At 36.4% G+C, this 23,983-nt stretch overlaps 1 protein-coding gene and 1 long non-coding RNA gene across 3 annotated transcripts; both read left to right on the top strand.

Moving 5' to 3' along the window:
* The first annotated feature begins 955 nt into the window (after window positions 1-955).
* On the top strand, window positions 956-1,921 carry LOC131642145 (homeobox-leucine zipper protein ANTHOCYANINLESS 2-like). The gene is made up of 3 exons (XM_058912428.1): window positions 956-1,007; window positions 1,086-1,454; window positions 1,547-1,921. The coding sequence occupies exons 2-3, from the start codon at window positions 1,245-1,247 to the stop codon at window positions 1,919-1,921; spliced, it is 585 nt and encodes a 194-aa protein (XP_058768411.1). The 5' UTR covers window positions 956-1,007; window positions 1,086-1,244.
* Window positions 1,922-3,387: 1,466 nt separating this feature from the next.
* On the top strand, window positions 3,388-7,010 carry LOC131642137 (uncharacterized). 2 transcript variants are annotated; one of them, XR_009295756.1, is made up of 5 exons: window positions 3,388-3,878; window positions 4,531-4,675; window positions 4,780-6,051; window positions 6,170-6,264; window positions 6,793-7,010. It is a non-coding gene; the product is annotated as an uncharacterized LOC131642137 (long non-coding RNA). The 2 variants fall into 2 exon arrangements; XR_009295755.1 differs by having other exon boundaries at window positions 6,167-6,264.
* The last annotated feature ends 16,973 nt before the right edge of the window (window positions 7,011-23,983 follow it).

The raw sequence follows: 23,983 nt of genomic DNA, 5'->3' as shown, positions 1-23,983 counted from the left end.
CAAGAGATCAAATATAATTTCATATAACACATTATTATTATTATTATTATTATTATTATTATTATTATTATTATTATTATTATTAGAGTAGGATTTTTAAAATTAAAACTTTTAAAATGATTAACAATTGGACAAATATAATTTTATATAACACAAAATATATATTTGTTAAAAGAAATTAAATTTAAAATTTAGAAAAAATTTATAGTAACTGATATAATGACATTAATAGAGAAATTTATACATTATATATCATATTTGTTTCAATATGTTATTTTTAAAATTATAGATTATTTGGTCCAATATAAGATAAATAAGTTGAAGAATTATTTATATATATATATATATATATATATATATATATATATATATATATATATATATATATATATATATATATTTATATATATATATATATATATATATATATATATATATATATATATATCATTTATAAAGTTAATTAAAATAAAATAGAAAAAACATTATAATAATAATTAATAACATAGAAAAATTAGAATTAAAAATTAAAATTAAAATAAATAAAAAAACCATAAAAATAATTAATAAAATAGAAAAAACAATATTAATTTTTTTATAAATTTAAATATTGAAATATGTCAAAAGCGCAGGTAAATTCGCAGGAAATTTACCTGCGGAATTACCTGCGATTTTGTATTAGAGTTTGTTTTTATTATAATGCAAATATTCGCAGGAAAATCCGCAGGAAAGTTTCCTGCGAATTTACCTGCGGATCTTATAATTTATGTAAATATTTTGTTTAAAATATATATTCCGCAGCAAAATCCGCAGGTATTTCTGCAGAATTTGCTGCCACTTTTGGATCCGCAGGAAATTTATTTTATTTAATAAAATCCCAGGAAAATCCGCAGGAATACCTGCGGAAAATTTTCCGCAGGAAATTCCGCAGGTAATACGTGTATTTCTAGTAGTGGAAGGTTTGGCTATCCTCCTCTCGTCATCCATCTCAAATGACGATCATGCACGTAAGCCAGTCCATGTGATGTGCATGTATTTAAATTGTTACCCCTTCAAATCCTTTATTAACAACACAAATTTTACAGCATTAAGTCAAGCTGGTAAAAGAAGTATGTGGAAGCTAGCACAACGCATGACGAATAATTTTTGTTCTGGGGTTTGTGCTTCATCTGAAAGGAAGTGGGACAACCTTCAAATGGGGACCTTGAGTGATGACGTGAGAGTTATGATTAGGAACAACTTTGATGACCCTTGCGAGCCTCCGGGTATTTGTGCTCAGTGTTGCAACATCTATTTGGATGCCAGTTTCCCGACAAATACTGTTTGATTTTCTGCGTGATGAACGCCTTAGAAGCAAGTGGGACATTTTGTCAAATGGCAGAACAATCCAAGAAATGATTCACCTTTCTAAAGGTCAAGGACAAGGAAATTATGTTTCTGTCCTTCACGCTAATGTAAGTTATTCACATTGGCTGGAAAGAATTCGTAAATAGGTTTTATAACATTGAGTTAGCATCAAAACTAAAAATATTTGTTGTGTTTATAGGCCCTTAATGCGAACGATAGCAGCATGTTGATTCTTCAAGAGACGTGGATGGATGCGTCTTGTTCCGTGGTGGTCTATGCACCGGTTGACTCGCAATCATTGAACGCAGTAATGAGCGGTGGAGATTCTGCATATGTTGCATTCTTGCCTTCGGGCTTTGCCATTCTTCCTGATGGTAATAAATCCTCTAGCTATGGTGGATCATATGAGACTTCACAAGAAGGCGACGGAGGTGGAAGTTTGCTAACCGTTGGATTCCAAGTTCTGGTCAATAGTCTTCCAACTCCCAAGATCATAATGGAATCTGTGGACACCGTGAATAATCTTATCTCATGCACCATTCAGAAGATCAAAGTTGCACTAAGAGATACATAACAAAAAAACCATTTTTGTTAAGAAGTGTGGTTAGGCCTAACTCAACCCTACAAAACCGGCTTGTAGGGTGAGGATTGCCCCCACTTATAAGGACATGTTCAGGCCATATATTGTCCGATGTGGGACTCTTAACACACCCCCCACTACTAGAAATACACGTATTACCTGCGGAATTTGCTGCGGAAAGGTTTCCGCAGGTATACCTGCGAAATTTGCTGGGACTTTCTTAAACAAACTAAATTTTTCTGTGGATTAAGAGTTGGCAGAAAATTCCGCAGGAATACCTGCGGATTTTTCTGCGGTTCATATATTTCAAACAGCAAACGAAACTATAATGCAAAATCCGCAGGTAAATTCGCAGGAATATTTCCTGCGGATTTTGCTGCGAATATCTATTTTACTAAAACCAAACTATTATACAGAATCTGCAGGTAATTCCGCAGGAAACTTTCCTGCGGATTTTGCTGCAAAATTAACTATTTTCTTAAATTAATAGTAATTTTTGTCTTATTTTTTTTTTAAAAATGAATCATTATATTTAATTTTATCATTTTTAAATTTTTTATCTTAATTTTTGACGAAATAAAAGGTATAAAAAATTTTAAAAATAAAATTAATAAAAGGTATTATAATTTTTGAGAATAGGTATCAGATATTTTTTTATAATAATCAATTTTTTAAAAAATTTACATAAATAACTCATATTTCAAAAATATTATCTCAATAACCCTTGTTTGGTTGATACTGTCAATTAATATGTTTTAAAATTATTTCTAAATTTCAAATTTAATCTTATTTAAAATTATATTTGTTTAATTGTTAATTATTATAGTTTTAATTTTAGAAATCCTACTCTAATAATAACAATAATAATAATGTGTTATACGAAATTATATTGGAACTCTTGTTAAAATATCAAATTTTATATAGGATTTTAAAATTATAAATTAGTTTTACTATTTTTGGTAGCTTAAATTTTGAATTTGTGGTTAAGTTTGCTGCAAGAGCGGGCTAATTACTTTTCAATTCAAGTTCACAAATTGAATATAAATTTTTATAATTTAATAATAAAATTATAAAATATGTGATAGAATTATAGCTAATTGAATATAAATAATAGCTAACATATATATATATATATATATATATATATATATATATATATATATATATATATATATATATATATATATATATTGTTTAATATTTTTAATTTATTGATTGATAAAAAAATATTTATATGTTTAATTTTTTATTGGGAATTAAAATAAATGATGTTTTTTTTAATTTATCTCTAGATAATTTTATTTAATTTTATATTTTAGTAGAAAGAGAATTTAATTAAATTAAATTATTTTAGTTTTATTATTATTAGTTTTTCTTAAACTATTTTATTTTATCATTTTTGCCTTAACATTTATTATTGATTATTGATTATTGATGTTACAAATCAAAATTAAAATATATTAACATAGAGAATAGATAAAGGAAAACCTAATGGTGTGTTCCAATCTTAACCTCTGTTTCTCTCTCTCGCCGTCGTGAATCGCTCCGGGGTTTCCAGCCACCAGAATGCTCCTGCATCTTCGTGAGTCCTCCGTCTCCGTCTATTCTCCATCGTGAGTCCTCTCCTTCGAATGCTCCTGCACCTTCGTGAATCATCTCCGTCAAGCGCTTCGGCAACATCGTGAATCATCGTTATCGACTGTGTCACATCCATTTCGCTCATCGGGTTGTTTCACTTTCTATTGCGCGTTTTGTTACTCGGATTATAGTGTAAATACTTATTCTTCTCCCCTACTTCACTCCATTTTAACCCTGGGTTCTTTGTTTCAGAGTTGATAAATAGTAGATTCGATGTTGATGGTGATGAGGTTATCTAGACGAAATAGAGGACGGAAGGAAAAGATGATTGAAGACTTGATCCTTACATAATCCAATTGGGAGATGACAAGAGGTAAATAAAACCTAATATTTTCAAAGGTTTATTATAATTTGTATCTTGCACACATAGTGTTTGATAAAAGCTCTCAACCAAGTCCTTTCTTTTCTTTTGACACTGGATTTTTGTGTTGTTGTTATTATTTGTTGAAGGTGATGGTTGTTAGTTAACAGTAGTTTGTTTTGTTGAGTCAGGGTAACCATAGAAGGTGGTTCCATGAGATCAAATTCGGTTAAATTTGCGAATTTTGAAAAAGATATCATAATACTAGTTATAAAGAGTGCCCGATACTGTTAGTATACTTAGTGGATTGAAAGAGAGATATGAGGGCCATCATGGTGTTAGTTAGTTTGGAATTTTAATCGTTGCTTGATGACTGAGGTAGGCTGTTGGTGAATTTATATCTTACTAGAAGAGTTTCAGTTTCACACTTATGCCGGATCTCTCTCTGTAACACATCACCTATGAGAAATAGATATTGCCAATTGTGATTAATTGTGATTGTGTTTAATCAATATATATTTTTACTATCTGTTTGTACTTCGTGAGAAGTTTATTAAAAAATGTATTTGCTATTTTACTTGCTATCCACATTTTTTAGTTTTACTTTTAAATAATGGTGGGGAGAATTTTAATGTATCTTCCGATTCTAATTTGATATGGCCAGGTTAAACCCAAAGATTTTAATTTTTTGGTTAATATAGTCAGCATCTGCTAGGGACTCGAGAAAACATGTTCAAGCATCGGTTGTTCACAGAAATGGTTCTGCTGTGCCGTCTGCGTCTTCTTCTAGTTACCGTAGCTCGTTGGAAGTAAGTAAACAAGTAGATAGATAGATTTCATTTGCATCTCAAGATGTTCTATGACTCTGCCGGTTTTAGTGTAATAAGATGAACGTGTTATTTGCTTAAAACAGGTTACACCAGAAAATGATGTAAATCCTAGAAGTTCCTTAGGAGAGTCGAGCTGCAAGTCGAAATCTTCGAGAGAGTTAGTCAAGGTTCTCGATCGTATGTGGCGTCTTGAAGAACAGCAGGCATCAAATATAGCAACAGCGAAAGCGCTGATAAAAGAACTAGATTCTTCTCAAGCACAAGAAAAAGAGTTAGTACATGAAAAGAAAATGAATAGGCAGATAATGGAGAGCTTAATGAAGCAAATAACAGAAGACAGACGTGTTAACGAAATCAAAGACCCTCTTGTTGCTGCTTCAATAGTTCATGGTCATGGCTGTACATACAAAATATCGTCTTATTACTTACTCGGCGGAGATTGTAGATGGACAGCCTATTTTTGTTTCGTTGAATTGTAGTCCGGCAAAGGCGTTGAGGAAAGAGCCAGAGGGTCATTCTTTTCATTCTGCTGCACTTAAACTTCTCGGTGTTAAGAAAGAAGAGATAAAGGATGATGGTAATAAGAAAGTTGTTGATGATAAGGATCAGGCGTATTTGCCGTCAGATTCTTATAGTAGTAAGAGTAAGAAAAAGAAATCAGGTGAAGAGCAGGAGCAGGATCATTATGCATTGTTGGGTATGAGTCATCTCAGGTATCTTGCAACGGAGGATCAGATTCGGAAAAGCTATCGCGAGACTGCGTTGTGGTTTCATCCGGATAAACAGGCTGCTCTTCTTCTTAATGAGAAGACTGATTTTCTATCTCTCTTTTTGTTCATCCCCTGTTTAGAATTTGTTTGAATAGTAATTAGTTTACAACTTCCTTCATAGTAAACATTTGTCAATTAGCAATGTTAATTTTTGCTTGCATTATCTGTTATTGTGACAAAATGTAAGCAACCTTTTTCTTGGTCATTCAATGCATATGAATTGTTATTAAGAAGCCATGGTTACCATGTGAACCGTGAATGGTATACTTGGATACAGATCCTTATTTCCGTTAGATGGCATGTGAAGCATCCTGTGAAGTTTTAATTCTAAATTTAGAAGAAAAAATGCTATGATTTATTGTATGCAATTTTTCTTGACATGATCAAATCCTAATTATGTAAGTTTCTCTTGTTTATGGTATGGTGCCTAAATTGTAATAATTGTTGATGAATAGAACAAGTGGATGTGTACAGAAGTTATCATGTTTTAAAGACAAGGAAGCTTCAAGAGGGAGTGGTAAAGTGACCAAGACGCTCATATTATTGGACGATAAAGATCTTTCTCACATATTATGGTGGAAGGAGGTAAGTCGCTTTAGTTTTTTCCTCCATGAACTTAGCTATTCTTTTGATCATATCCCACTGATTCTTTTGAGAAAACCTTGCTTTCTCTTTCTTGGTTCCTTCCAAATTATGGTAGAAGTTGCAGATGTGCAAAAAGGCCATCACAACAAATCTAATTGAAAGGCTTGAATATTCAAATTTGCTTGGCTTGAATTCTAACTTGAAATATGGAAGGTGAGCACCTATGAAATTGATGGTTTTTATTTTTCATTTCTTCTTTTGATTTTTATGACTGAAAAATGAAAACATTATTTTTTGGTTTCTATTTTAAAACATTTATGTACAACAAATGTCTTTGACTCTGTTCTTCATGGTGATCATGATTTATTTTTAAACTGTAGTGCATGTTTTGTTCAGTCCCTTCACCTTCATCCCCACCTCACTATTTTCTTTTATCTCTATAAAATATTTGTTATACTTTTAAGAAGAATACCACTGTATTTTAACTGATAATGTTTCATTCTCAGCCATTTAAACTGGCTATTGTTCCATGAAATATCGCACACATTTGAACTACTTTTTCTTTATTTTGATAGATTGTATTACTTTAAGAATAAGAAAGTTGATGGAAGAATCATTTTTAAATATACATGTTTCTATATGAACAATATCATTTGGTTGTTCAATATAGTAGTTTGGTGCGTGATATTATGACATCTTGAGACTAACCTCTTATTATTTTCTTTTAATGAAAAACAACAGATTGAACTTCAATCATTGAAGCAATAGTTCAAGATGGCTCTGCAAATGGTTTTATCTCCACCATTGGTGTTCTCAATCTTAATTTAGATTGTTTTATCTTTTTAATTTGGTTGGACAAATGATTATTAGTAGTTTGGTGGTTGAGTCATTTAATGATGTGACTATGTAAGCATTTGTTCCTAATAATTTTGTAGCAATTTTTATAGTAACTTGTTCTATGATTTGTCTTATATAAATTCAAATATTTTAAATTAAAATTTTATCATGGTTATTGCAATATATAATTTATAATGTTTCAAAAATTTATTAATTTTTTTTAATTTGATAATAAAGTACCTGCGGATTTACCTGCGGAATATTTCCTGCGGATTTACCTGCGGAATTACCTGCGGAACTTCCTGCCGAAAAGATTACCCACGAAAGTTTTAGCTGGGGACAAAATACCGCAGGAAAATCCGCAGGTAACCTGTTTCCTGCGGAAATTTAACTAAAATCCGCAGGTAAATCCGCAGGAAATTCGTGTATTTCTAGTAGTGCCCTCACGCCCAGGACACAAAACCGACTTGTAGGGTGAGGATTGCCCCCACTTATAAGGACATGTTCAGGCCATATATTGTCCGATGTGGGACTCTTAACACACCCCCTCACGCCCAGGACTAGACAACTGGAGCATGGAAATAAATGGTGGGTGGCCCGATAGCGGAAACCATAGAAGGTGGCCCACCGGATCTTAAACCAGGCTCTGATACCATGTTAAGAAGTGTGGTTAGGCCTAACTCAACCCTACAAAACCGGCTTGTAGGGTGAGGATTGCCCCCACTTATAAGGACATGTTCAGGCCATATATTGTCCGATGTGGGACTCTTAACAATTTTGATAGAGCAACATGGTTGTGGCGAGCTTGTTTTTTGGTTCTATAGATTTTTTCCAAACATGTGTCTCTTATTAATGTTGCCCTACAGAGTTCAAACTTGCAAATTGGTAATCTGGACATCTATTATGACTCTATTAATGCATTTTTCATATTTTGGTGTTGAATTTTCTTTCTATGTTTTATTTTTGTTCATTTTTTTTTGAGAATGTATACTAAAATCATTTTAATATCAACAGGTGATGGTATAGGTTATCACCTTTTTCACACATAAATTAACAAAATAATGTTTCACTACTATTATGCTTGTTTCATAGATTTTATTGCACATGTATGTTTTGGATTCTACTTGCCTTGCATGAATTGTTAGTGTTTCTAAAGAATCTTCTAATAACTCATATGAGTAAGTTATCTCGTGGGAAATAAAATAGGAAATTTTAATATTAACTTTTAAATATCTCAAATTCAATATCTAGTATATTTTTTTTAGATTTTATCGGATAGATTTCAACTTTCACATTGATTAGAGATAGAGGTCGAAAAATAATTATATAAATAGACCATCTTTACATTACAAGTTGGTTTTATATAGGCGTGGTAATGGGACTGAGCGAGGGGGAGATGAGTTTTATCGTTCTTCGCTCCAAACTCAAACGGAGATAAGTAATTGAATTCAATCCCATTTCAAATGAGATCAAGTAAGATAATCAAAACTCAACCAGACATTAAACCGTTATCGATGTTATTTAGGGTTTAAAGATATGATCGGGGTTGGACCGAGTTCATATCGTTATTGTACATGTTATATGATGTAATACTAGTTTTTTACCATATATATTGGTGGTTTTTATTACATATAATTTTTTTTATGAGAAACAATTTAAGAAAGATTTAAAAATGCTAGAATCAAGTGGTTTATGTAAAATATATTAGTGTGGTGCTTGTATTAGGAAAAAGAATATTGGTATAATTTAGAAAGAAACAATTTTTTTTAGTGTTGTCAACTTTGTGAAAAGACTGCCACAACAACACAAATAAAAAATTAAATCTCACATTACATGTGAGATATTGGATCGAACTCTAGTATGGTCGAAGGGTAGCTTCTTGGTTCGACAGTTCGACAGGGTTAAGCATGACGTCGAAGGTTGTTCACATGCTGGTGTCGCAGCGTGCATTTTGTAGTCGAAGATGGGTCTAGCATGCAGATGTCAAAGATGCTAGGGTTGTTAGCATGTTAAATTAGGTTTAGTGTTTAAACCCTAATTTGTTAAGTTAGCTTGTGTATTAAGTTGGCTTGTGTAATGGGCCTTGCTGAAAAAGCCCATTAGTTAGTACGTTAGGTTTTATTATAAATAGCATACTAGTCTCTCATCATTGCTAAGCTGCAAATCCTAATTTAGGGTGAGAGAGCTTATTTGTTATTCTTGTAAACTTGTAATCTTGTTTTCTAAGAGAAAGTGAAAGAATAGCAGTTATAACCAATTCTTGTGTTCCTCTTCTTCCTTGTCCTTTATTCTTCCCTTGCATTATACTTTGTTCTTGGTATTGAATTCACAACAAATTGGTGCGGTGAGCGTGGAGAAGATGCCTTCAACAAAGTATGAGATTGAAAAATTCACCGGAGTGAATGATTTCGGTCTGTGGCGCTTGAAGATGAAAGCCCTACTGGTTTAGCAGGGTTGTTTGGAAGCGTTGAAGGGAGAGGCAGCCATGAATGCAGAATTGACGGCAGCATAGAAGACGAATATGATCGAGAAAGCACACAGCGCAATTTTGTTGAGCCTTGGTGATAAGGTTCTCAGGCAGGTATCAAAGGAGACGACGGCATCAGGGTAATGGGTGAAACTTGAAGGTTTGTATATGACCAAATCGCTGGTAAATCGACTCTACCTGAAGCAAGCTTTGTATTCATTCAAGATGGCTGAAGACAAAGTGTTGGCTGAGCAGTTGGATATGTTCAACAAGCTGATTCTTGATCTTGAAAATATTGATGTGAAGATCGATGATGAAGATCAAGCGCTGTTACTACTGTGCGCTTTGCCTCGATCACATGCTCACTTCAAAGAAACTCTCTTGTATGGAAGGGAGTCCCTGACTTTTGAAGAAGTTCTGAAGGATAGAAAAACACTTAGAAAGGGGGGGTTTGAATAAGTGTAGCTTTAAAAACTTGACAGATAAAAATAAATTGCACAGTTATTTTTATCCTGGTTCGTTGTTAACTTTGCTTCTCATTAGAACTTCATATTTATAGGCGTTGGAGAAGATGACCGTTGAGTGCATTTAATGCTTTGCGTGTTCCGTACAGCATCGCATTTAATGTTATACGCTTTTGTCAACTACCTCGAGCCTTGTTCACGCTGTGTCTACTGACGTTGCCTTTAATAGCTTCCAACGCTCCTTTTGTCAGTCAGCGTAGCCTGCCACTTGTACTTCCTTCTGATCTGATGTTTGTGAATACAACGTTTGAATATCATCAGAGTCAAACAGCTTGGTGCAAAGCATCTTCTGATCTTCTGACCTTGAAGTGCTTCTGTGCGTGATACCATCAGAACTTCAGTGCTTCTGATCTCATGTTCTTCTGATGCTTCCATAGACCCATGTTCTGATTCTGCTTCGACCATCTTCTGATGTCTTGCCAGACCATGTTCTGATGTTGCATGCTGAACCCTTTGAGACAAAGCTTCTGAGCGCTGAATTATGCATACTCTTTATATATTTCCTGAAAAGGAAATTGCATTGGATTAGAGTACCATATTATCTTAAGCAAAATTCATATTATTGTTATCATCAAAACTAAGATAATTGATCAGAACAAATCTTGTTCTAACAATCTCCCCCTTTTTGATGATGACAAAAACATATATAAATGATATGAATTTGCGATCAGAAAGAGCAGACGGCAAAAGACAAATTACACAGCTATAGCATAAGCATATGAATATGTCTCCCCCTGAGATTAACGATCTCCCCCTGAGATAAATAATCTCCCCCTGAAATAAATACTCGAAGAACTTTAATAAAAGACTTCCCTGATTATTTCGGTAGAGACGATCACATAAGCTTCTGTCTTCAGAGAATTCATAGCTTCTGACTTCTGCTTCCATTGGACAGCTTCAGAACTAGAATTTCTTTAGATCCTTAGAGCACTCACAGCTTCTGATTCCTGCTTCCATCTAGGACAGCTTCAGAACTTGAATTTCTTTGATCTTCAGAACATTCACAGCTTTTGATTTCTGCTTCCATTTAGGACAGCTTCAGAACTTGAATTTCTTTGATCTTCAGAACATTCACAGCTTCTGATTTCTGCTTCCATTTAGGACAGCTTCAGAACTTGAATTTCTTTGATCTTCAGAACATTCACAGCTTCTGATTTCTGCTTCCATTTAGGACAGCTTCAGAACTTGAGTTTTCTGGATCTTTAGAACATTCACAGCTTCTGATTTCTGCTTCCCTCGGATAGCTTCAGAGCTTTGAATTTCTACCAACATCACTTCATGCTAGATTTGTATCAGAACATTGTTGAATGTACCAGAGCATCATCAGAGCATCTCTACATCCTGAAATGTTACAGAACAAAAACTAAACGACAAAAGTCAGCATGAACGAGTCAGAACATAAAATGTATATTAGAACACATGATATGTATCAGAGCCATATAGGCTAAAATAATGTATCAGAGCAAATAGAATTTTGTCAGAGCAAATAGATAAATATGGATCAAATTCTATTATCAGTGCTTCTGATTCATTCTTCTTTCTTGCTTCTGATTTCTGAAGCTTGACAGCACTCAGCTTGCTTCAGTTTCCATGAGCTTATTCTTTTTACAGAATAACACTTCTTATGGTTTTGCTTCTTGTGTTTGCTTTGAAGATTCTCTTCACTTCTTTATACCTGCAAAACACTTAAACCATATAGAACTTGCAGTTCTTGTTAGTAAATGTGTGGGAGCTTTACCCAGCAACTGATAGATTAATCAAATCATTTATCATTTATCTTCTCCCCCTTTTTGTCATAACATCAAAAAGAATATTGCAAAAGATTCAGATGAATAAAACGACAAATAAAATCACTGGAATGTAAAAACAAAGAAACTTTTCATTGATAATCAAAAAGAAAGATTACAAAAGAGGAATGCTGGAAAACAGATGCAACAAAGAAAGAAAACTACACAGACCAAAGGACTAAGATCCTAGCCTACGCAAAATCCGTGCCAGAACATCATGAATCCCGTCAGTGCTTGTAGCTTGCCTTGCCATGAAGGAGCGAAACTCAGCATTGGCTACTTCTTGCGCGTCCAAACGAGAAGCCAGCATAGCTAGATTCTGATGAAGAGCTTCCAAGGTCTCCATCAGAGCTGAGGTTTCACCAGAAGAAGAGGCACCTGAATTTCTGCCAAAAGGGACAACAATCTCAGCAGGGTGATCTTTTGGGAGATCGTCAGCTTGTGCATCTTCCATTTCCTCATCTGAGTCTGACTCAGAAGTAGCCTTAGCATATTCTGGTTCAGGCAGCTCAGAAGTTCCAACTTCCAACGCTTGAAGAATAGCTGCTAGGTTTGTTGGAGGAGTAGGACCAGCAACTACAGCAGGATAGACCACTACTGGAAAGATCATGTGAGGTGCTTTTTCAGAAGGGTTCATTCTGAACCAGTTAAACAGCCACTGAAAATCTCCAGTCAGCACAGGAAACCATGGTTTCCACACCACGATGTCTCTGCAGAGATTTTCTTCCTCCAACTCATCTGCAGGTATCTTCTTCTCAAGAACGCTTCTGTTCCTGATGAGGTGGTGATAGCTGCTTTCACCAACTTCCAACCGAAGACCACGAGTACCAGGAGCTTCAGACATGATCCTTCTCTGAGTGTCTGTAGCCCTAACCAGAAAATCCTGACGAAAGGTATCCCAAAGGTTGCTTGTAGCATACTCATCCAGATGGTTAAGGTGAGCAGCACCCAGAATCTCCAACCAGCCATTTACATCAGAATGTAAAAGCTCCAGAAATGATTGAGTGGTAGGGGTTGGAGGGTTGACAGTGAACCTGGAGTCGGGAAAAACAAAACTATAGGGATTAGGTGTTCTGGTGGGAAAAGGGTGTGAGAGAGATGAAGAAATATCTGATTGATGGGTTGAAGGAGAGGAGATATCAGATGGTGAAGAAGGTGGTTCCGAGAGAATGAATGAGGAGGAAGAGGTGGTGGAGGTTTGTGAGGAGGGAGGTGATTGAGGGGTACCGTCAAGGGGTTGATACACACGTCTAGAGTAAATTCCAGATATCATAGCTTCAAACGGGTTCACTTTGAGAGGGTCATAGGTGATCCTTACTCTTTTTGGTTTGGTTTCTGGTTCAGCAGTTGCCTTTCTCTTTTGTTTCCGATCATTATCTTGATTCCCAGAGCTTGACGATGGATTCATGATGAAGTTGCCGATATTGGAAACTGCTAGGGTTTATGATATGAATGCAAAGAGAGAGAACGAAAAAGAAACTGAATGCAAAGTGAGAGAAATATAAGAGGGAAAAGAACCGTTTGAAGAATATAAAAAGAAAACTGAAAGATAGTAAATGATGAAAAGCATTTAATGTTACGTGACGTGAGGAGAGATAATAATGACAAAAGACGTGATTTGTACAGTTACCTAAGTAGACGTCCCCTCAACTGCACGCACGCTTGTCCAGAAATAGTGAACACGTGTTTACCATCTGGATAGCCAGTTACAGCTGTTTTGCTTTTAAAGAGATTCTGAATCAACTTAGACAATGAAGCGTTAGTAACAACTGAATCACAATTTCTAATTGATTTCAATCAGAACTTCTTATAAAAGAAATTTCATTTCAGAAGATACTCATACATAAGAACTTCTCATCTTCTCATTCTGGGCTTGTTTCTGAAGACCCATTTTGTACCGATTATATTGAATCCATCTGGTCTAGGAACAAGATCCCAAACATCATTCCTTGTAAACTGATTCAGTTCTTCTTGCATAGTAATTATCCAGTCTGGATCTTCTAGAGCATGATCAACAGAAGTTGGCTCGATCAAAGATACAAGACCTAATTGACAGTCTGCATTGTTCTTAAGGAATGCTCTTGTTCTGATTGGATCATCCTTCTTTCCAAGAATGACATCTTCTGAATGACCAGAAATGAGTCTGGATGATCTTCTGACAGATGGTTCTTCAGAAATGCTTAGATTGTCCAGAGAAGCTGATACTTGATCTTCAGATTCTTTGCTTCTGAGAAGCTCTGCTTCTGATGCGTTGCTTCTTGGCTCAACAACTTCTGATATATCAATATCACAATCTGCAAAATTATCAAACTGCTTTGGTTTTTCAGAACCAAGCTTATCATCAAACCTGATATTGATTGATTCTTCCACAATCAACGTTTCAGTATTGTATACTCTGTAGCCTTTTGAGCGTTCAGAATATCCAAGAAGGAAACATTTTTGTGCTTTGGAATCAAACTTACCAAGATGATCTTTAGTGTTCAGAATAAAGCATACACATCCAAAAGGATGGAAATATGAAATGTTGGGCTTTTTATTCTTCCACAATTCATAAGGAGTCTTATTTAGAATAGGTCTGATAGAGATTCTATTCTGAATATAGCATGCAGTGTTTATTGCTTCTGCCCAGAAATGCTTAGCCATATTGGTTTCATTGATCATGGTTCTGGCCATTTCTTGCAGAGTCCTATTCTTTCGTTCTACAACTCCATTTTGCTGTGGAGTTCTAGGACAAGAGAAATCATGGGCAATACCATTTTCTTTGAAGAATTCTTCAAAGGATCTGTTCTCAAATTCACCACCATGATCACTTCTGACCTTTATGATTTTACACTCTTTTTCAGATTGAATCTGAATGCAGAAATCAAAGAACACTGAATGAGTCTCATCCTTGTGTTTCAAGAATTTTACCCACGTCCAGCGACTATAATCATCTACGATGACTAATCCATATTTCTTCCCTCTGACAGATGCTGTTTTGACTGGGCCAAACAGATCAATGTGCAAGAGTTCTAATGGCCTTGAGGTAGAAACAACATTCTTGGACTTGAATGCAGGTTTGGAGAACTTGCCCTTCTGACATGCTTCACAAAGAGCATCTGATTTGAATTTCAGATTAGGGAGTCCTCTGACAAGATCTAGTTTGTTAATCTGAGAAATCTTTCTCAAACTAGCATGACCTAATCTTTTGTGCCAGACCCACTTCTCTTCAGAAACAGACATAAGACAAGTCACCTTCTGAATCATAAGATCTTGCAGATCTGTCTTATAAATGTTATTCTTCCTCTTGCCTGTAAATAGGATTGAGCTATCCTTCTGATTCACAGCCTTGCAAGACTTTTGATTAAAGATTATATCATAACCATTGTCACTCAATTGACTGATAGATAAGAGGTTATGAGTTAATCCTTCTACAAGAAGTACATTAGAAATGGAAGGAGAGTTACCCGACTTTATAGTTCCAGAGCCAATTATCTTGCCCTTCTGATCTCCTCCAAACTTGACTTCTCCTCCAGACTTAAGCACCAGGTCTTGGAACATAGACCTTCTTCCTGTCATGTGTCGTGAGCATCCAGAATCCAGGTACCACGACATGTTGTGCTTTGTCCTTTTTGCAGCCAAGGATATCTGCAATAGGAATAATCTTATCCTTAGGTACCCACATTTTCTTGGGTCCTTTCTTGTTAGATTTTCTCAAGTTCTGATTGAACTTGGGTTTAACATTGTAAGCAATAGGAGGAACAGCATGATAATTTTTAATGTGAGTTTCATGATATTTCCAAGGTTGTGTCACATGCTTTTTGGTGTGTGTTATGTGAAAACTTTGAGCATGTGAAGTGTGCCTAATATCATGGGAGTGGCCATACTTGAACTGATCATACAATGGCTTGTATGTGAATTTCATTTCATCAACAGGTTCAAGTTTGTATGGGGTTTCACCCTCAAAACCAATGCCAACTCTTTTGTTTCCAGACACAGCATATATCATAGAAGCTAGCTGACTTCTGCCAATACTTCTAGATAAGAACTTCCTGAAACTTAAATCATATTCTTTCAGAATATGGTTTAGACTAGGAGTGGATTTTTCTGAATCAGAAGGAGATCCAACATTATTGGATAATTTTAAAAGTTTTTCTTTTAATTCAGAATTTTCCAATTCAAGCTTCTTTGTTTCAAATTCAAATAGCTTTTTCAGCTTTTTGTATTTGAGACTAATCTGAGACTTGAATTCCAGAAGTTCAGTTAACCCGGAAACTAACTCATCTCTAGTAAGTTCAGAAAATACCTCTTCAGAATCTGATTCTGATGTAGATTCTGATCCGTCATCTTCTGTCGCCATCAGCGCACAGTTAGCCTGCTCATCTTCAGAGTCTGAATCATCTTCTGATTCATCCCAGGTTGCCATAAGACCTTTCTTCTTATGAAACTTCTTCTTGGGATTTTCCTTCTGAAGTTTTGGACATTCATTCTTGAAGTGTCCTGGCTCATTGCATTCATAGCACATGACCTTCTTCTTGTCAAATCTTCTGTCATCAGAAGATTCTCCACGTTCAAATTTCTTTGAACTTCTGACGCCTCTGAACTTCATTTGCTTGCTCTTCCAGAGTTGATTTAGCCTTCTGGAGATCAAGGACAGTTCATCTTCTTCTTCAGATTCTGATTCTTCAGGATCTTCTTCTCTAGCCTGAAAAGCGTTAGTGCATTTCTTGATATTGGATTTTAATGCAATAGACTTACCTTTCTTTTGAGGTTCGTTTGCGTCCAGCTCTATTTCATGGCTTCTCAAGGCACTGATAAGCTCTTCCAGAGAAACTTCATTCAGATTCTTTGCAATCTTGAATGCAGTCACCATAGGACCCCATCTTCTGGGTAAGCTTCTGATGATCTTCTTTACGTGATCAGCCTTTGTGTATCCCTTGTCAAGAACTCTCAATCCAGCAGTAAGAGTTTGAAATCTTGAAAACATCTTTTCAATGTCTTCATCATCCTCCATCTTGAAGGCTTCATACTTCTGGATTAAAGCGAGAGCTTTAGTCTCCTTGACTTGAGCATTTCCTTCATGAGTCATTTTCAAGGACTCATATATATCATAGGTCGTTTCCCTGTTAGATATCTTCTCATACTCAGCATGAGAGATAGCATTCAGCAAGACAATTCTGCATTTATGATGATTCCTGAAAAGCTTCTTCTGATCATCACTCATTTCTTGCCTTGTCAGCTTTACGCCACTGGCATTTACTGGATGTTTGTAACCATCCATCAGAAGATCCCATAGATCACCATCTAGACCAAGAAAGTAACTTTCCAGTTTATCTTTCCAGTATTCAAAGTTTTCACCATCAAATACCGGCGGTCTTGTATAACCATTGTTACCGTTGTGTTGCTCAGCAGAGCCAGATGTAGATGTAGACTTTGCAGTTTCATCAGCCATCTTTTACTGAAGCGTTTTTCTCTTCCTGAATCTTTTCTAAACACGGTTAAGTGCTTGCACCTTAGAACCGGCGCTCTGATGCCAATTGAAGGATAGAAAAACACTTAGAAAGGGGGGGTTTGAATAAGTGTAGCTTTAAAAACTTGACAGATAAAAATAAATTGAACAGTTATTTTTATCCTGGTTCGTTGTTAACTTTGCTTCTCATCAGAACTTCATATTTATAGGCGTTGGAGAAGATGACCGTTGAGTGCATTTAATGCTTTGCGTGTTCCGTACAGCATCGCATTTAATGTTATACGCTTTTGTCAACTACCTCGAGCCTTGTTCACGCTGTGTCTACTGACGTTGCCTTTAATAGCTTCCAACGTTCCTTTTGTCAGTCAGCGTAGCCTGTCACTTGTACTTCCTTCTGATCTGATGTTTGTGAATACAACGTTTGAATATCATCAGAGTCAAACAGCTTGGTGCAAAGCATCTTCTGATCTTCTGACCTTGAAGTGCTTCTGTGCGTGATACCATCAGAACTTCAGTGCTTCTGATCTCATGTTCTTCTGATGCTTCCATAGACCCATGTTCTGATTCTGCTTCGACCATCTTCTGATGTCTTGCCAGACCATGTTCTGATGTTGCATGCTGAACCCTTTGAGACAAAGCTTCTGAGCGCTGAATTATGCATACTCTTTATATATTTCCTGAAAAGGAAATTGCATTGGATTAGAGTACCATATTATCTTAAGCAAAATTCATATTATTGTTATCATCAAAACTAAGATAATTGATCAGAACAAATCTTGTTCTAACAAGTTCAATCAGCCTTGTATTCTAAGGACTTGAATGAACGAAAGGAGCATAAACCTTCGACTGTTGGTGAAGGTTTGGCCGTTAAAGGAAAATTCTTGCGAAAGAATGGTAAGTTCGACAAGAAGGGCAAAAGCCAGTCGAAGTCTTACAGTGGCGAAGCATCTGGCATTCGATGCTATCATTGTAAGAAGGAGGGTCACACAAGAAAGGTGTGCCCTGAACGTCTGAAAGATCATTGAGGTAAGGATAATGGCAATGCAGCCATTGTTCAAGATGATTTTGAATCATCTGATGTTCTTGTGGTTTCAAGCAGTGACTCGAGAAGAGAGTGGATTATGGATTCAGGTTGCACTTGGCACATGACTCCAAACAAAGACTTGTTCGAGGAATTAGGTGATCAAGATGGTGGATCAATATTGCTGGGAAACAACAAGGCTTGCAAGATTGCAGGTATTGGATCTGTAAGATTCAAGCTCCATGATGAGTCAATAAGGTTGTTGACTGAAGTCAGGTATTTTCCTGATTTGAAGAGAAATCTGCTTTCTCTTGGTGAATTCGACAAGAAAGGATATGTTTTCCAAGGAGAGAAAAGTATCCTAAGAGTCATGAAGGGTTCGAAGGAAGTCTTGAGAGGCGTGAAGAAACAAGGCATGTATACCCTTGAGGCTGAAGTTGTAAGTGGTTCGACAAATGTTGCTTCCACGAAACCTTTGTCGAAGACAGAAATCTGGCACATGAGATTGGGCCATGTCAGTGAAAGGGGTCTGGTTGAATTAGGGAAACAAAATCTGCTTAGTGGAGACAAAGTCGAGAAGCTGAAATTTTGTGAACCCTGTGTATTTGGAAAATCTTGCAGAGTGAAGTTCAACAAAGACAAACAAAGAACACATGGATCCCTTGACTACATCCATGCTGATCTTTGGGGGCCTGCAAGGTGTGTATCACATTCTGGGGCAAGGTATTTTCTATCCATAGTAGATGACTACTCCAGAAAATTATGGGTATTCATCCAGAAGACTAAGGATGAAACTTTTGAGAATTTCAAAAGTTGGAAGGCTCTGGTTGAAAATCAAACTGGCAGAAAGGTCAAGAGGTTAAGAACCGACAATGGCCTTGAATTTTGCAATGAGGCATTCGACAGCTTTTGTGCTGCCTCTGGTATTGCAAGGCATAGAACTACTGCAGGTACTCCACAGCAAAATGGTTTGGCTGAAAGGTTTAATCGAACTATTTTGGAGAGAGTCAGATGCATGTTGATTAGTGCCGGTTTAAAGAAGGTGTTTTGGGCTGAGGATGTTTCGACAGCAACATATCTGATAAACAGATGTCCTTCGACAGCGTTAGATATGAAGACACCTGAAGAAGTTTGGTCGGGACATCCACCAGATCTCGACAAACTGAGAGTATTTGGCTGCGTAGCCTATGCTCATATTAGGCAAGACAAGGTCGAACCTAGAGCTCTGAAATGCATGTTCATGGGATACCCTGAAGGAGTTAAAGCTTATAGGCTATGGTGCCTAGAGCCAGGTCACAGGAGGTGTATCACCAGTCGAGATGTAGTTTTCAATAAAGATGAAATGACTTTTAAGAAAACTGATGATGTTGGTCGAAGTACAGAAACATCTGACGAAGAGCTGGAACAGGTAGAGATTCCTGTTGAGGTGGAGCATGTTGATGTTGAATTGCATATCCCAGATGAAGTCGAAGAAGAAGCAGAAGATGCTGAGGATGAGGAAACTGTCGATGACTACCTATTATCAAGAGATAGGTTGAGAAGAGTCATCAAAGCACCTTAGAGGCTTGGGTATGCAGATCTTATAGCTTATGCCTTAGTCTCTGCAAGTGAGGTTCTAGACGAAGAACCTAGAGACTACAAGGAAGTTATGAGGAGTCGAAATAAGACTGAATGGCTGAAGGCCATGGATGATGAGATGAAATCTCTTCATGATAATCACACTTGAGAACTAATCAAGAAACCTGTTGGGGCAAGGTTAGTCAGCTGTAAATGGATTTTCAAAGTTAAGGAAGGAATTGAAGGAGCGACGTCGAAAAGATACAAGGCAAGGCTAGTTGCAAGGGGTTTCACTCAGAAAGAAGGTGTCGACTTCAATGATGTGTTTTCTCCTGTTGTGAAGCATAGGTCCATTCGAATGTTGCTTGCCTTGGTGGCACAGTTCGACCTTGAACTGGAACAGATGGATGTAAAGACTGCGTTCTTGTACGGTGATCTAGATGAAACGATCCTGATGAGACAACCTGAAGGGTATGTCGAAAAGGGAAAGGAAGATTATGTGTGCAAGCTACAAAGATCTTTATATGGGCTGAAATAATCTCCTCGACAGTGGAATAAGAGATTCGACAAGTTCATGGCACACATAAGTTTCATTAGAAGTCAGTTCGACCACTGAAGTGGAATATATTGCCTTAACTGAAGCTGTGAAAGAAGCATTGTGGCTCGAAGGTTTTGCAAAGGAGCTGAAACTTCAAGGTCGAGGTATCACTGTTAAATGTGATAGTCAAAGTGCAATACACCTGTCGAAGAATTCAGCCTATCATGAGCGAACTAAGCACATTGATGTGAGGCAGCATTTCGTCAGAGGAGTAATCGAGCGTGGAGAAGTCCAAGTGCTGAAGGTTTCAACTGAAGACAATGCTGCTGATATGATCACCAAGACATTGCCGAGTTGCAAGTTTTTCCACTGTATGCAGTTGATAAAACTGCATGAAGAAAGCTAGTGTGTTCCCTTGACGTTGTAGAGTTAGGTCCAAGGTGGAGATTTGTGAGATATTGGATCGAACTCTAGTATGGTCGAAGGGTAGCTTCTTGGTTCGACAGTTCGACAGGGTTAAGCATGACGTCGAAGGTTGTTCACATGCTGGTGTCGAAGCGTGCATGTTGTAGTCGAAGATGGGTCTAGCATGTAGATGTCGAAGATGCTAGGGTTGTTAGCATGTTAAATTAGGTTTAGTGTTTAAACCCTAATTTGTTAAGTTAGCTTGTGTATTAAGTTGGCTTGTGTAATGGGCCTTGCTGAAAAAGCCCATTAGTTAGTATGTTAGGTTTTATTATAAATAGCATACTAGTCTCTCATCATTGCTAAGCTGCAAATCCTAATTTAGGGTGAGAGAGCTTATTTGTTATTCTTGTAAACTTGTAATCTTGTTTTCTAAGAGAAAGTGAAAGAATAGCAGTTATAACCAATTCTTGTGTTCCTCTTCTTCCTTGTCCTTTATTCTTCCCTTGCATTATACTTTGTTCTTGGTATTGAATTCACAACATTACAAATATTAGAAACTAAAATTGAGGGTTTTATTAGTAAATATAAGTCTCTGCCCTTTCACTAAGCAAATCAAAATTCTGAAGGGGAGTTTTTTATTCCACCCCATGCTTTTCTAGTGTACCATGTGAAATTACATAAATGCCTCTGAAAATCAAAAATGCATTTCTGATTCGCACCATATTAGACATGAATGTTGGAATAGTTAGGAACTAACTGGAAATATAACTACAGTTTAGAACCGTAAATATATTTCCGGTTCGTGGAACAACTAAAAGGCGAGCTGCCTCTTCCCCTCCCATTACAGTTTCAAACACAAAAACACTTTTCAAACTCTCTCAATTTCATTTTCACCAAATCAACCACATTTGCAACCGAAGTTGTTTGAAATCATCAAACACCAGTCTCTCAAGCATCCAACCACAATCAATCAACAAAAATCAACCACAATCAATCAAGTAAGTTATTTTTGAACTTTTTAGAGTTTATGTAAAATCCACTCAAATGTGTGTTTTAGGATAGAAATTGAGATTTTTTAATTTGTTATCAATATTAGGAATCATTAGTAAGGTGTTAGCAATGTCATTTTCATGATCAATGTGATATACACTACCTCAAAGAAATGACTATTATTGTGGTTCGAGCTACTCAAGTTTTGAAGAAATTGTTTGTAATGCCTAGTGTATCAGCATGTGGTGCGCTGTTGTGCTGGTTAAGAAAGATGGGACCGTGAGATTGTGTGTGGATTACCATCAATTGAAAAATATTACTATTAAGAATCGGTGTCATATTCCTAGAATCGATGATTTTATGGATGGGTGGTGAAAGCTCATGTGTTTAACAAGATTGACTGGAGATCAGGTTACCATCAGATTCGGATGAAGTTGGAGGTTATATCTAAGATTTTGTTAAAAAAAATTATGGTCATCATTAGTATCTGATTATGTTATTCGATGTGTCTAATGCACTAGGAGTATTCATGGAGATTTAGATCTTGACATGAATGGAGGGATAGTAAAAATTTAATAGCAGATAGCTTAATGGATCTATAATAGGTGATGAGAACCACAATGGGTGAAAAAACTCTCTCAAGAAATTTTAACCCTGTTGCATGCCCAGGACTAACTTTGAACCCAAGATCTCTCTGGCTAAGCTAGAAGATATTCATAACCATCTCATTTAAGTACTCTTTGAAGGATAGAAAAACACTTAGAAAGGGGGGGATTGAATAAGTGTGACTTAAAAACTTGGACGATAAAAAAAAATTGCACAATTATTTTTATCCTGGTTCGCTGTTAACGAAGCTACTCCAGTCCACCCCCGCAGAGATGATTTACCTCAACCTGAGGATTTAATCCACTAATCGCACGGATTACAATGGTTTTCCACTTAGTCCACGACTAAGTCTTCTAGAGTATCCTGATCACAACTTGATCACTCCAGGAACAACTGCTTAGACAACTTCTAAGACTTTTCTAGAGTCTACTGATCAAACTGATCACTCTAGTTACAAACTGCTCAGCCAACTGCTAAGACTTCCTAGAGTATACTGATCACACGATCACTCTAGTTACAAACTGCTCAGCCAACTGCTAAGACTTCCTAGAGTATACTGATCACACGATCACTCTAGTTCCTTACAGTTTAATGTAATCTATTCAAGAGTTTACAAATGCTTCTTAAAAGCTATAATCACAAACTGTGATATTTCTCTTATAGTTTAAGCTTAATCTCACTAAGATATTACAACAGCAATGTAGTGAGTTGATGAAGATTCTGAGCTTTGAGTTTAACAGCGTTTCAGCAAGTTTGTTTTCGTTCAGAGTCGTTAAGAATTCGTGTAGAATCGGCAACCTTGCTTCTCATCAGAACTTCATATTTATAGGCGTTGAGAAGATGACCGTTGAGTGCATTTAATGCTTTGCGTGTTCCGTACAGCATTGCATTTAATGTTATACGCTTTTGTCAACTACCTCGAGCCTTGTTCACGCTGTGTCTACTGACGTTGCCTTTAGTAGCTTTAACGTTCCTTTTGTCAGTTAGCGTAGTCTGCCACCTGTACTTCCTTCTGATCTGATGTTTGTGAATACGACGTTTGAATATCATCAGAGTCAAACAGCTTGGTGCATAGCATCTTCTGATCTTCTGACCTTGAAGTGCTTCTGTTGCGTGATACCATCTTCTGATCTTCAGTGCTTCTGATCTCATGTTCTTCTGATGCTTCCATAGACTCATGTTCTGATTCTGCTTCGACCATCTTCTGATGTCTTGCCAGACCATGTTCTGATGTTGCATGCTGAACCCTTTGAGACACATCTTCTGAGCGCTGAATTATGCATACTCTTTATATATTTCCTGAAAAGGAAATTGCATTGGATTAGAGTATCATATTATCTTAAGCAAAATTCATATTATTGTTATCATCAAAACTAAGATAATTGATAAGAACAAATCTTGTTCTAACAATCTCCCCCTTTTTGATGATGACAAAAACACATATAAATGATATGAATTTGCGATCAGAAAGAGTAGACGGCAAAAGACAAATTACACAGCTATAGCATAAGCATATGAATATGTCTCCCCCTGAGATTAACAATCTCCCCCTGAGATAAATAATCTCCCCCTGAAATAAATACTCGAAGAACTTTAATAAAAGACTTCCCTGATTATTTCGGTAGAGACGATCATATAAGCTTCTGCCTTTAGAGAATTCATAGCTTCTGACTTCTGCTTCCATTGGACAGCTTCAGAACTTGAATTTCTTTAGATCCTTAGAACACTCACAGCTTCTGATTCCTGCT

The sequence above is a fragment of the Vicia villosa genome, unplaced genomic scaffold (assembly GCF_029867415.1).
Source record: "Vicia villosa cultivar HV-30 ecotype Madison, WI unplaced genomic scaffold, Vvil1.0 ctg.004546F_1_1, whole genome shotgun sequence".
NCBI classification, from domain to species: Eukaryota; Viridiplantae; Streptophyta; class Magnoliopsida; order Fabales; family Fabaceae; genus Vicia; species Vicia villosa.
This window is presented reverse-complemented; position numbering and strand designations above follow the sequence as displayed.

Bases quoted from the DNA above. Each gene is read 5' to 3' on its own strand.
- LOC131642145 (XM_058912428.1), top strand. From the start codon at position 1,245: ATGACCCTTGCGAGCCTCCGGGTATTTGTGCTCAGTGTTGCAACATCT. The intron at 1,455-1,546 runs GTAAGTTATTCA...TTGTGTTTATAG, and splicing joins TTTCTGTCCTTCACGCTAAT to GCCCTTAATGCGAACGATAG.